The 14362-nt window shown below is 41.8% G+C and overlaps 1 protein-coding gene across 1 annotated transcript in view; it reads right to left on the bottom strand.

Moving 5' to 3' along the window:
- efnb1 (ephrin-B1) overlaps positions 1 to 3704 on the bottom strand; it is a 73629-nt gene extending 69925 nt beyond the window's left edge. The window contains exon 1 of the mRNA XM_028459311.1: positions 2749 to 3704. Within this exon, the coding sequence (XP_028315112.1) occupies positions 2749 to 2864 (116 nt within the window). The 5' untranslated portion in view covers positions 2865 to 3704. The remainder of the gene's footprint in view (positions 1 to 2748) is intronic.
- Between the last annotated feature and the right edge of the window lie 10658 nt (positions 3705 to 14362).

Below are 14362 nucleotides of genomic sequence, written 5' to 3'. Positions count from 1 at the left end.
AAGCAACGCTCAGGCCTACAGAGGGAAATCATTTTCACAAACTCTCTCGAAGCCTCACCGAAAAGGTTCAGGATCAGCGCCGATGACTTTCCCTATAACTCAGGACTCGCTGAGTGCTTTTCAGAGGTGTGCAAGCGTGTTTCCCATCCCAGTCTTCTTCTTTTTTGCCTCCTGAAGCTGCAGGGGCTGCAGGTCATGAGGTAAATATTAGCTGAGGAGAGGGCGAGAGGAACACTGGGGAAAAACTCGTGGCAACCATGTCGGACTATCATTAAAAAGGGCATCGCTGCAGAATTCCTGAACACACGGTGAGCCTCCTTGTGTGTGCGTAGCATGTCTGTACATCGCTGGGTCGGCTTCAACCCCACCAAGGAGACGTGATCAGTCATAACAAAGTGACATTTTCTCTGCGTAATCCCACTCAGCTAAAAGAGAGCTAATCCGATTTGCTTTGATCAAATGTTAGAAGAAAAAGTTGACAGATCCAGGCTTCTTCAGAGCACCTCTCCACCTCTTCTTCTCCTATTCTAATCTCCTTCGCCTGACCTCCTAATAAACATTAACTTCTCTAATGTTTGCCTTTTTCGGACAGCACAGCAGAGATGATATATGTCGTCTGCTCCGGCGCGGTGGGAGGAAATCAATTATGAAAACTCTGGTTATTGATAGTCTAGAAGTGGGACTGATGGCACCCAGGCATGAAACAGCGGGAACCCAAACACACTCGAGAAAGAACACACACCTTTGTGGCCCGTGCCTACTGCTTTGCTATACTTTTTCTCATAACTCATGGCCTGTTGGGAGGTGCTGGTGTTGTTATATTTGTGTGTATGTGGTTCACTGTGGAAGCAAACGGCCATATTAATTTATTAGCCGAGGTAGCTGCAGTTCCCTAAAGTATAGGAACAAGGAGGTGAGGCATCGTAAATCTTGATAAGTCACCAGATAGTGAGTGCACTGCACACTTCTATGGGTTTCTCTTTCTGTTATCACTTGGTTGCAATATGCAGAGGGGAACTTTATCCTTCCAAAGTGGATGCTGATTTTTTTTTTCTCTAAGGGTTCCCCTCTTTTTCACTGCAGCCAATGCTGCTGACTGATACATTTCAGAGCAAAAAACAGGTTCGTCTTTTGTTATTGCAAAGCCTGCACGCTAAAAGATAGCGGTAATTGCCCATTGTTGCCTAAACGCGGAACAGCAGGATAATTAGTTTGAGAGAAACTCTTCGCATAGCGCATTATTGTTCCACTGTGAACTTTATGATATATTCGCCTAGTGTGGGTTTCTTTTTCAGATGAAGGCGAGTGAAGAAACAGATGGAGAAATGATCTCTGAGTCCTTAAAGGCAGCGTGGTAACCTTCTGAGGCATTCACTGCAGGTGACATCATCAATCAATAAATGTCTCCCTAGTTTTTTTCAACTTTGTAGTGGTGGGCTTGTGTGTGTGCGTGCGTGTGTGCGTGTGTGTGCATGTGTAGTGTCAGTGTATCCTTTTTACTGATGGTGCCAGTTGTTCCACTACCTCTGAAGCCAAAGTCAAATAAAAGCTGATGGGCCGTAGTCTTTACCATTAGGTTCTCAGCCCCACACACACACACACACACACACACACACACACACACACACACACACACACACACACACACACACACACACACACACACACAGTCCAGTGAACAGGACAGCAATATTCATAGTCACTGACTGCACAATGAGCTCCTGTGACATCTGACATTTGAGGGATAAATCATGGATTTACTTGAATGAGCAAAGTTGGAGTTAGAAACCTGGTGCAGCTACTTTTCATTTTCCCTTCAGTGCAGTGGGCTCAAATGAAGGTCAGCTCCAACCACACTGATTTCAGCTTGTTCCCCCTCTCGCTCTTTTTTTTTTTTTTTTTAAACAATGCTTTCCAGCTTCATATAAAAAGGTAGCAGCCATGTCTAACTGGGTGATAATTGTTTCCAGGGTGGAATTTATAAATATGGGCTCTCGCTGCTTCTATAAATATGTTGTTTTTAAATTAGTTTTTGCTTTGACAAAAACATGATCTCTGACCACAAAAAAAAAAAAAAAAAAAAAAAAAAAAATCAGAACTTTAATATGTTTTTTTTAAGTATTTAATGTATTTTAACATATCTGACTGAATTTAAAACTAATCACTAACTTGGGTGCAGAGGCCAAATATCCCGTGCTATACGCTTTGACACACTTGGCGTGCTTTTAAATGACTTTTTTTTTTTTTTCTACTTCTGCTTTTCGTTGTTCGACTAATTACACCAATTACTAGGAATAGATGGGGAAGGCGCAGACGCGCTCTCACGGCACGGAGGTTACAGTGATTGATGCGTCTGTGCCGCCTTTGAGAAAATAAAGAGATGCATGTAATACCGTCATAAAAGTGGCACGATTAAGCATCTATTATTGTGATTTAAAGTGAGGCCTGCCGCTGTGCGTTATGTGCTTGTGCGCCTGCTGGCTCTTCACTGGGTTTCTTTAGGTGTTGGGGGGGAAACTCCCCACTGGGACATAAATCAACACCAAAACTCTGCCGCGCGGGAATGTCAATTAAACCATATGAATTCCACTCGGTTTGAAGAAGATCATTAGTGCATTTTGCATTTAACAGAATGGAAAACACAAAGGCAACTTTTCCACTTCTGTTAGCTCATTTCTAGCCATTAACGGCACGCCTGCGTAAAATGTGTGTTTTTTTTTTTTTTTTAAGACAGAGAGAGAGACTTACTTGGGATTCTGTGAGCTCCAGATGATTGTCTCCAGAGATTTGGCGGAAGATAACGCCGACCTGCACATTAAAATAAAGATCCAGAGGTAATACTTCCAACCGCCGAGCCCCGCCATGCTGGTGCACCGTAGACAGAGGCGATAACTCAGAGATGGAGAGTGCAGCGGCCGGTGGAGCCCTGTTTTATTCACGGTGTGGATGGAGGTGAGCTACGATCAGCCGGGAGCATGTGAAGTCGATATCAGATACATGTCCTTCAGTCCGACTTGTGGAAACCCGCTCCAGGACCAGACCCCGTGTCCTTGACTAAACAAGAGGTGTGAAGAACCCTCCGCGTCTTGGTTTCTTTTCTTTTCTTTTCTTTCTTTGATAGAAGTGTCCCGGTGGGAAATCAGAAGAAAGGAAAAAGAAAGAAATGTTCTCTCTGTGTGGAGAGGACGCAGCACGTACCGCGCCTTTGTCACGGCTCTCCTGTCGGTGCGCGTACCTGTCGCTGTAAATAGCCTACAGATGACCACATTCATCCATCAGTCACAACTCCGCAGCACGCCAGGAATCCCGGGGTCCGCTTCATTCCGGTGTTGTCTTTCAGTCCTTCCCCCTCTCTCTGTTATTCTTCTCCCAGTTTCTATTGTAAAAATCTCTCCAGGCTCTCTGCGTGTTGTTGCGCTTCCAACTGGGGCAGCTTCTAGTAGTCCAACTCAGGCATGCTGCTGCTGCTGCTGCTGCTGCTGCGCCGCCGGTGCGTAAATGTCACAGTGCGTCATTGTTTGTTCCCTGACCACAAAAAAGTGCAGAGATTAAGAGCAGCTCGCGGGGCCCCTTGGCTTTAGATTAGCTCAGCGACATTTCCCAAACCGGTGTGTAGTTTTTAAAGCACCTCTGATTGTGTGTGTGTGTGTGTGTGTGTGTGTCTGTGTGTCACACTGGGATCCCTGTGTGTGCGGCTGCTCCAGCTCGACTGTAACCCGAGCCGAGCGGAGCGGAGCTCACACTGAGGCCCGCCCACAGTGCGGGGATCGGCCAATCACAGCGCGCAGTCCGGTCCTGAGCTGCAGGAAGAGGAGGGGGCAGAGGGAGGTGGTGGTTCCGTTATTGGGTTGACCCCTCGTCTCCCTCTCCTCCACCTCCAACGCCATCAGCTCGGACCAAAGCATCGACCCCAAACTAGAATAGACTTATTTTTTTTTTGGAGTTGTTGGTCATGGAGAGGAAGGCGAATGCGACAAATCTGTGCGTAAAAAGTTGGCCCCTGGAACAGTTTCCTGTTCTTAAGTGTTCTTAAGATCTATCTGTCAGCAAACCTCTTAAAAAGTGTGTGTATGTGTCTTTTTAATTCTTAAAAAAAAGTAAATCTTCCCATCTGGAGTTACAGTATTCTCCTATTCTGCTCGTCCGTCTTCCCTTACCGAGGGAAATGATGATTAATGGTCTCTTTGGATCTCTTTCTGCTTGTCCCCTTTAGGGATAATGAACTCCATGAGAACTCAGTCTCCAGTGTCAATGCACAATAGACGGTGGGTAGCCTATAGTCATTGGACCATTCATTCATTGAGGAAGAAATGCTTGACACATAATTGATCATGTCCATGTCCGTGCCCCCTTTGTGTGTGTGTGTGTGTGTGTGTGTGGGGGGGGGGGGGGGGGGGGGGGGGTAAAATTGCTCCCCAATTCATTATGTTATAGTATTTATCCAGTCAATGCTGCCCCCTATTGGTTGAGATTGATTCTACTCTCACACTACAGGGGAAGCCTGTCATTGGACAAGATGGAAAACACCTAACAACAGAGTTATAGTTTAAGTTTTTATCTCACTTTTATATCACTTTTGTGTGAGTCTTTGGATGAAAATAAGTGAGACATTCTATTAGTGAGTGTGTGCGGATGTGTGTGTGTGTTTGTGTGTGTGTCAGTGATAACAGGAGCCACAGAAATGCCATGTCTGCATCCTCCATGGCCCAACTAACAGTCACAGTGTTGTCACAGAAACAGCAAACACATGGTCAGTTGCCACAGAGCTCCACTGCCCATATCCGTTATCATTTTGGAATGCGATGTTATTTTTATATTTGAAAACCAAAAATACATCAATGCCTTTCATCATTAGTCTCATTATATTAATGGCAACATTCTATAATCATGCCCTCCATGTTATATTTTTTTCTTAATCGAGTGTAATTATTACATGAATACTTTGGGGTTTGGAAAAACAAAAAGATGAAAGAACTCTGTTTTTGTATGAATAATTGTTTCCTGTACCTCCAAGTGACATAGTGTGATGCCTGTATTTACTTTATACTTTACTAATGATGTTTTCCCTGGCTTTGTTCTTTGTTTCTTTATTTGTTCCCTTTACTGATTTGTAAACTACTGCAATTTGTCAATGAAGTTGAATTAAAAAAAAAAAAGTTGCCACAGAGCTCGCGATTCATGACTCCTCACATTACACCTGATCAGCTGCCAGCCAATGGGACGACGACCACAAACGCAGGGAGGGCCAAACAAAGCATTATTACTCTTGTTTTGACCTCACAGTGATCTACACTGGAAACCACCAGGACTAATCTCTTAGTTTCGTGTGTAACAGAAAAACAAAACAACATCAGATTCAGTGCAAGAGGATTAAAGCAGTAGTGTACATGTATTGTGGAGCAATAATGGATCGTCCACTAATACACCTACAATTTAATGGAGCATTCCATACCATGAAGAACAGTTGGTGCAATGATTCTGTTTTGCCATATCTACCTTTGAGAAAAGTGTGCTCTACGAATGAGGTCATGGTAGTTGTGTAGTATAGGGGGCTGTGATTAGAGCCGCTATAAATAGGCTGAATGTACTTTGATACCACTGAGGCTCAGACTCGGGCACTCCCTTAGACGCCTCTGAGCTGGGATCTCAGGATATGATTTTCATTCATTAATGATTTTTATTTTATTTTATTTTTTAATTAATAGCTAGTTTTTTTTTCTTTTAGAAATATTTTAAATAGGATGATTGAAGGGGAAAAAAACAGCTTCTTAGGCTTAGAAACCGGCCCAATTGTCAAAGCTTTGCTAAAGACTTAAATCCACCGAAGTTGGCGGAATACAAGTCTGTGAGATTGAAAATCACACACCAGGTGGTCAGATTTACTGCATGCAAGCATATTATTTGTTGATCCATTTGCTAATTTAGCTCCCGTGAATACGAATGTATGAAATTTTCACAAATCATTACAGAATGATCTGTGGGTTATGTTAGATCATTCTTTTAATCTTAACACACTTTTACAAGCTGTTTATGACATTATAAGGCCATCATATTTAATCTTTTAGCACAGTAATAAAGCAATAATTTCAATGACACCTCTTTGGATAAAGGTAAATTACACACTTAACGGTTTCCTAAGTGTGACACGTAGCAGTAAATGGAAAACACTGACCTGCAATATATGTAAGTGAACCTTTACACATGATGATGATGATGAGTGAAGGATATAAATGCTCATTGAAACCATAAACAAGTCCTAAAAGCACTTTAAGAACTTTCTAAAAGCTATGTCACGTTCATTAAACACTTCAGAAATGTGTGTGATTTATTTGGCTACTGATTGAATGAAATATCCAAACGGCTAACAATTCTCTAAAAGGAATTTCTTTTTGTGGTCTAAGCAGTGGAAAAGAGTGAGTTATCGGCTAACTCACCTCTCCCTGACTTGTAAAATCTTAGCCGAACTCCGTTGCTGAGGACAAAGTTCTTTCCCAATCTGATATTTACACTTAGCAAACACTGAAACCATGACATCATCTTTCTTGGATGCAGCCACGGCGTGCCTGTGTCCAGCAAAACTCACAGTGAAATAAATCACTATGAAAGTGGCTTTCTCTTGCTTGTAATCTGCTCTTAATGAAGTCTGGCACATTTCCCTCTGGTGTGGCCTCATGTCAGAGTTGTGATCTACAGGCCAGGCCGAGACCGGAGGGTTACGGCCTCTGTGGGAGATACAGCTGCGGCCATGAGGCTTCAGATGCAGGTATAGGTTGAGCCTCTTTGGCATGCAGGGGGGGGTCAAGTGGTTAACTCTCGTTATCTGAAGAGGACAAAGAACACGTGACCGGGGACAGTCCAGCTGTAATCAATATCAAACAGCCATTAACCACTGAGACAACACATCCTTGCACTGGCGTACATACAGTCATGCACTCAGAGGCACATGCTTCCTGTCCGTCTCACGCACAGTAAAGCCTTCACTAAAGAAAACACAGGGGGCATTAACACAAACATGGAGCCACTCCAAACACTTGCACAGTGGGAAAAACGTCGCTAATGTAAACTGACTATTTTAAGGGGGCTGACACTCCAAGGTTTGTTGTATGAGGTATTCATGCTGCTTTGATTTAACTGAAAAAAAATCCAAACACAACAGCTGGGGCCTCGACAGACTTAGATTTCCTGTTTGTAGTTCGCTTGATTGCTGTCCAGACGTCTTCCTCCACTCCCCTCTATAGATCTGCTCCTCCACCCTGCCTCCCTAACTTTACTCATCTCAGCCATTCCGACTGACAGGAAAGCCCTGATTACAGGCAAACACCAAGCTGCTCTCCGTACGCCCTCCACAATATAATATCTTAGCAAAGATGTTAACAAAACAACCTCCTCATTCTCTTCCCTTCTCTATGCTTTCACATCTGTAATTAGATTTGATGTGTACCCATTCTTTGTGTACATATAAACATAGCTGGAGTCTTGATAGCAGTGCTGATATGTCGCTGTTTGGCGCTGAGCCGTGTTTTCTTACGATACACCTTATTAGTCTTGGAATTGAATGCTTCAAAGCTGAAGAATCTTGAGAATTTGCAGCGAGGAACAAATAGAGAGTAGAAAACGTCAACTCGTAGATAAACGCACACACACACACATGTTATTAACTTACTGTGGTGATTTGTTTGTGTAAACTGTGTTTTTGTCGGCCTGTAGCCTGGGGGATTTAGAGAAGAGCTAAAGTGATGTGAAGAAGATGCCAAATAGTGGCCTGAGGGTTTGTTCTGCTCATTTTAATAGAATTACAAACGTCTGATAGATGAGTCTTTTCCTCCAAGGCTACTTGTCTGTCAAACATTAGGTCACACTCAGCTTCCAGACCTAGAGGGAGGATGATGATGATGGGTGGGGTGGGGGTGGGGGGGGGGAGGGGACAGAAAGAGGCTCAGGGCAAAGAGAAGAAATTGACTAGAGAGGTGCCTCACTCCCTGCCAAGAGAAGGAGATCAACAAAAGTGGAAAAGGGTGAGGGGAGAGAGTGAGGAACGGGTGCAAAAGAGAGAAAACAGAGTGAAGGTGGGGGTTTAAGAAAGGGAGGAAAGTGAGAAGGGTACAAAAGGGTGCATTTGAATCTGCTCTAATTAAGGCCCGTGTGATGGACAGGACCTGCGGACATGCCTTCTTTTCTATTTGAGTGTGTGAGTGGGAGTGTGAGAAAACGGTGTGACGATGGGAGGGGCCGGCCTGGCCTTCTAGTAGAGATGTCTACTGCCAGCAACTTGAATAGGACAAAGACCTGAATAGAAACTTCAAAGTAACCCCTGTGCGCTTGCCCCACTGCCCCCCAACCCCCTCCTTCCTCCTCTTCTTCACAGTCCCTTGGCTCGGCGATAGTCAACAAGCCCCTGTTCAAGTGTGTGTGTGCTTGCGTGTGATTTCGTTTTCTCAGTCTGTTATTTTCTGACTGCTACATGCATTTCTTGGCAGCTAGGCACACAGTGTGGATTTCAAAGTGTGTCTTTCTGTGTCTGTGAGGATGTGTGTGTTCACTCTAAAAGAGCAGACTGCAGGATGCAGTTATAATTGGAGCAAGGGATCTGACTCATTGCTCTCCCCCTCTGAACCCAGCGCCGGCTCTCTTTGGCAGGCCTGGAACTGGAACAAGTAGCCCACAGAGCTAACGGCTTGAAGAAATGATTGTTGCTAAATGATACAGAGGGATTTAGCATCTAATTTGATCTCATGTCCTCACCGATTTTGAGCCTGTGTTATGATCTTGTGGTGTACGTCATCTAATTCTGCTCAACTCCAGCTCAGGACCTCTCATGATCTTCCACTTATCACCACTCGCAGTACAGTAGATACTTTACCAAGTGACGCTAATAGCTTCACACAACTCTAGTTGCTGCTGCTGCTGCGAGACTATTTCTAGGCCCCTGAGAAAAACAGGAAGGCCGAGGGTGATGGCCAGGGCAAAACCAAAAGATAAGATATGTTTGTGTGTGTGTGGGGGGAGAGTATTGTGCACTTTGGCATGCGTCGCTGGCTCACGAAGGTATCTGCCCTGTCTGAACCCTCTTGAAGCAGTCAAGGGCCGGGTCAGGCTCCAAAGCCTGTGGGATTAACGTGCCATTGTTGCTGCATGGTGTCAGTGACACGTCCTCAGTGACATCATCACCACGAGCACTAAGCAGATCATTTAACTCTTCACCGTGCCTGGCTTAAGAGCCATTAGCATCTACCTTTAATCACAGGAAGGAATCAAGTAGCTCTCGCAAGTCGCGACCTTATTGAAGGCTGGACTGAGGCACTGATCAAAGTTCATTTAGTCTTCTTTTTTGAAATAATATGTTAAGGTTTCATTTATTCACTTTTTTTGTTTTTCAGGAAATTTGATCTCCTGACGTGTTTTGATGACAGATGCCTCTGAGGAAGACTGACAGTTGGCAGTCGAAATATATCAGGAGATCAAATTTCCTGAAAAAAAGTTCTCTGAATAAATTGAACCTAAACCTATTACAACCTGTACCTCTATGTGGAAAATATACACAATAATTTGATGTCTGAGATTGCATGTTCTTCCTAATTAGATGTCACACATTAAAAAGAAAGAAAAAAACATTGTCTTGTTCCCATTTTCATTATTCTGATTTCCTTGAGATTTCCATTTCCAACTAGTTTAATAGGAACCGTGTAAACCCTTCAGCAACGAGACGCTTTGAAAAAATAGATAATGTAGCAGGATCTGCTTTAAATTTGTCCTTCATGCCGTAATGTCCTCCTTATCCTTTTCCAGAAGGAAACTTAATCAGTGGACACAGCTTCTCTGTTAACTCGCTTTGCATTTCCATTCCTTCATTACAAAATGCTTGAAAAATCCCAATGGACCAAATCCCAATAGACGAAATCCAGACCCCATATTAGGAATATCGATAAAAATACAGTTTTGAAATTTTTCTATTTATCAAATGCCTATTCCTAACACTAATTGTAAAAAAATGAGTCATTATTTAATATTGAAACTTCCATTCTTCTAACAAGGGGCTGGGATTTTGTCAAGTGGGATTTTTGCTTTGCTACCAAAGTTTGCTGATAGGTTGGACCTTGTCCAAAACACCTGCTTTATATTGATTGTTGTTGGTTTTTAACATTAGAACTGATGCAGCTGTGAGAGACGTTTGGTACCTCATGATAAAGCAATAATGGGACTTGTGTGGATAAGATTAAAGGGATATTTCAAACAAGAGTAAATAAAAGCAGTTCAAGAAATAGAGGCTCTGGGACTACTTTAAAGTCTGCGTAAAGCAAATTCAGCCATTTTCTTCTAAACACATTAAATAGGTCATAAATGTGTTCCTTAAAACATGTACAGTAAAAAGCCATTCAACCATTTATAATTTAATTGTGGAGCTCGGCTTCACAAACTGTGTTTCAAATTTCTGTGCTCAGGATTTAATGGGCGGGTCAGAAATCATAGCCGCGTTACGTAACTAGGCCATCATTACCATAAACTTGACCTCCAGTGGGCGCAATTCAGCCCCTAGCCAAAATCAAACCACATATTCGGACTCGAGGGAATAAAACGCGTCTGCTGGTGCCACATCTTCCATGAAATTACCACTTTTTTTTGTACCGCGATTGTGCGTTTTGCCTCTAGCGGGCACAGTTCTGACTCTACCCGGGAGAGATGTACATGTTCAGACTCGGGCGCAACAGACCTTTCCCCTGACACCTCGTTTTGGCCGGATCCGAGCATTTTTGGAAAACCAATGGGAGAAGCACTATCGACGCTGGAGCCTCTTTCACACTGCTCGCTCCCATAGACACAGTACACGGAAGTGGTGCACTTCCCACGCGTGGGCGTGGTTCCAACGCCTCTAACTGACACGCCCCCAGCGTTTCAGAGCAGAGAGAAGTGCTTGTTTTTCCATGATTTTGAGATGTAATTGTGTATACTTAGCAATTTTTTTCATCTTTCAAGTTTGGCTCAGTGGTCATTGAAACACGTTTCTGTGGTGTGACAAACTCATAACACAAATTTATTTCTGCTTTTCACGAACTTTAATAATTTATTAGGGCTGATACACCTAACCAAAGGTAAAACCTCTAAGGTCGCAATAATGCAGGAAACAATGGAATTGTTTCCATACAATTGCGGCTAGAATATCTCCCTCTACAGTTGAGTAGTGGTACTGCCTGAAAGCTAGATAGTCATGATAGCTGGCACATGTTAGCTGCTTGTTAGCTGCTAATGACAGTGTTACTTAAAGCTGAAATCCTGTGTTTCTGAGAAATCTATGATTATGTATGATTCTTTTGAAATGTGAAAAAATACCTAACTAGTCTTTTACTATGGTACTGATACTGCTGGTGGTCATTCATATACATTAATGTATATAAGTCCCTCCTTCATCCTATAGACCCCTATACAATTGGAAACGAGTGCGCCCAGCCAATAGGCTTTGACTTCCTGTTTTTGAGACTGTCAATCAAAGTGAATGCAGAACTGTGCACAGAAACAAGGCCATGCGTTACAACAGCAAACAGGTAAATATGACTGTGGCTCTTTCCTGACCCATAGACCTATATCAATGTGACCCGATGCAACCGTGTTATGTTCCACGATCCGCATGCAGAAAAGTATAGGCGTGGCTTCTGGTATATTGCAGAGGCAGGGGGAGGAAGTGGAGCTGTTGAGGGCGGTACATCGAGACGTCCTCTCAGAAACTCCGGATATCAGCTTTAATATTGAAAATAGATTCATAATAATCATTAGTTTAAGACTTCCATTGAAAACAAGTTATAACTTGGCTATATGTTAGTTTTACTTCTATATATATATATCTATATCCTCCAAATTATTTCTGTTAAGTCTGCTAACTATCAACTAAAACATACAAAGACTTTATAAACCAGGCCCTTATTTGTAAGAGGATGAAGTTGCGTCTATTTGCATAAACTGGTAATATTCATCTCCTTACAGGGATTTTTCTTCTGACTGGCTGCTTGACTCATTATAATGTCTTGATCACACTTATTTGTCTCTGCCTCAAAATTGTAATGAAGTATTTCTAGCTGATTTTTCACAGCATTTTGTATGTTTTTATTTATTGCGTGTCCATCATAAGTTTTATTACCCTGTCTTTGTTGCATTTAAACTTTTGGCAGATAAAAAGTATGTAGTTGACAAGAGCGGTGAAGAAAAGCATTTTACACATAAAATTAACAATGTGATAAAAAAAAGGGTAAAAATGAAATAAAATAGAAGTGATTTTAAAAGACAAATTCAATGTCGTAAGGCTATATTATGTTTCACTCACACAATCCCTTTTGCGGTGCTCACTGAGCCCAAGAATCATCATGGTGTGTTTGTTTTGGACATTTTCTCTTGGAAACAGAGATTCCTCTGGCAATATTTTGTACTAAACATGGTGAGTTCACAGAGTTTTTGAAAATTGACAGGAAAAAAACGTAACTGCTGCAGCACTTACCCACACAGTAGGTCCTTAATTTATAAGTGATTCAGAGTTTCTAGGAACCTATTTGCACAGAAAAATATGTGTCTTAACTTTGGATGAATAGGCCAAGCACTTGTAAGATGTGCCACTACGTTGTTTTTTAGGCGTGACGCACTCAAACCTGAAGTTTGCAAGGCATATAAAGACAGGTTTTAGTCGTCAAAAGAAAATTTAGCTCTTACTTTTGGCCTCTGTTCATGTTGCTACTTCCAACTGTCAGTAGACAGAAGGTGGTACAATACCAAATGTAAATATAATGCAAATAGGCACCTTTGTTTTTCACCTTCATAATTTACTTTCTGATTCTTTCAATGGCTTTCATGTGACTAATATCCACAATTATGATACCAGATCTATTGATCATTTTCCATCCCAAAGAACCAAGCCATGGACAGTTTTCAGAGGCTCAGTAATCTGGAACTGGTTTTCTGTCTCATTCTTCATTCCGCAGTCACATGTCTGTTTCTGCCTTCAAAAGAGATGTTAGACAAACACTTGAAATTTTTAACTGCATTTTATCATACCAAAACATTAATTGTTTTGCTGTAAACTGTATTATGTTTCTGCTTTTGACTTTAGAATACAGAATATTAACTTGTTGGTATTTTTACAGGATCTGGTAAATGTTTGTTATGTACAATGTTAGGTGCAACTTTTATCACAGGGGGGTCCACAAAAAAGTGATTGTCTGATCCGAGGGCCACATTATCAACATTCATGTCAGTATTTAGAAAAATGATCAATACAGGAAAGAACAAATGGCGTTTTTTTGTTGTTTTGTGTTTTTGGAACACTTTTGTGTATTTTCCTGTCATTTTGGGATCTTTTGTTGTAATGTTTTTGTTACTATTTTGTGTGTTCTTGTTGTCATTTTGCGTATTTGTCTTTCAATCTTGTTGTGGATTTGGGCATTTTCTGCATTTTTGAGTGTTTTCCTGTCATTTTCTCTGTCTTAGGGCTGTCATTTGTTGTTTTGATGTCTTTGTTAACATTTCGTGTTTTCTTGTCGTCATTTAGTCTATTTTTTGCAGTCTTTTTCTGTATTTTTCTGCCATTATCTATGTCTTTGGAGTCATTTTGTACACGTGTTGTTGTTTTGGTGTTTTTGTTGCAATTTTGTGTGTTTTATGAGTCATTTGAGTATTTTTGGTATCTTTGTATGTTTTTGTTGTTACTTTGTGTACTTTGGCTGACTAACCTTTGGGGGATTTGTTTTGGGGGCCCCACAAATTTAGCCCGAGGGCCACCAGTTGCCTATGTCTGGTTTAAGGGTTTATTTTGTCCCACTGGTGGATTTTATATGTTTAGGTGTTTCTTTCTATTATTTTAATCTTTTTTCTTTTCAAATAACTGAACTTAACAACCATCCTCACTGTAAAAACACATAATGAATGGCACTTTGCCTAAAATTTAGTAGAGATGGTCATTTCTTTGAGAGAAAGCACTGCTTCATGTGCACACAGCGCACAACCCTGAAATAATCTTATCTGCAGCTCCAATGTTATCCGTCATCCTGATTATGTCATATGTTTTCAGCTGAGCGTGAAACTGCGAGGCTATTAATAAAGAGACTTAGGAAAAAAGAGAAAAATACTAGAACAGGGCCACATACACGCTCACTACTTTGTTTTAATTGTGACAACAAGCCTGGAAAACAAAGACGAGTGAATAATCCCAACCCAATGTGCACAAACGCCCTTCATACTCCCTCCCAGCAAAAAGCAACCATCTTAACTGAGCACACACACTCAAACACACCTTTGGTAAACAAAGATAAACACGAGAAAAAAAACCCACTTTAAACCTGAGGATACTAACTCCAATATCTGAGGGTGTCCTTGTTAGTAAGCAGCC

This window comes from Gouania willdenowi, chromosome 10 (genome assembly GCF_900634775.1).
Source record: "Gouania willdenowi chromosome 10, fGouWil2.1, whole genome shotgun sequence".
NCBI classification, from domain to species: domain Eukaryota; kingdom Metazoa; phylum Chordata; class Actinopteri; order Blenniiformes; family Gobiesocidae; genus Gouania; species Gouania willdenowi.
This window is presented reverse-complemented; position numbering and strand designations above follow the sequence as displayed.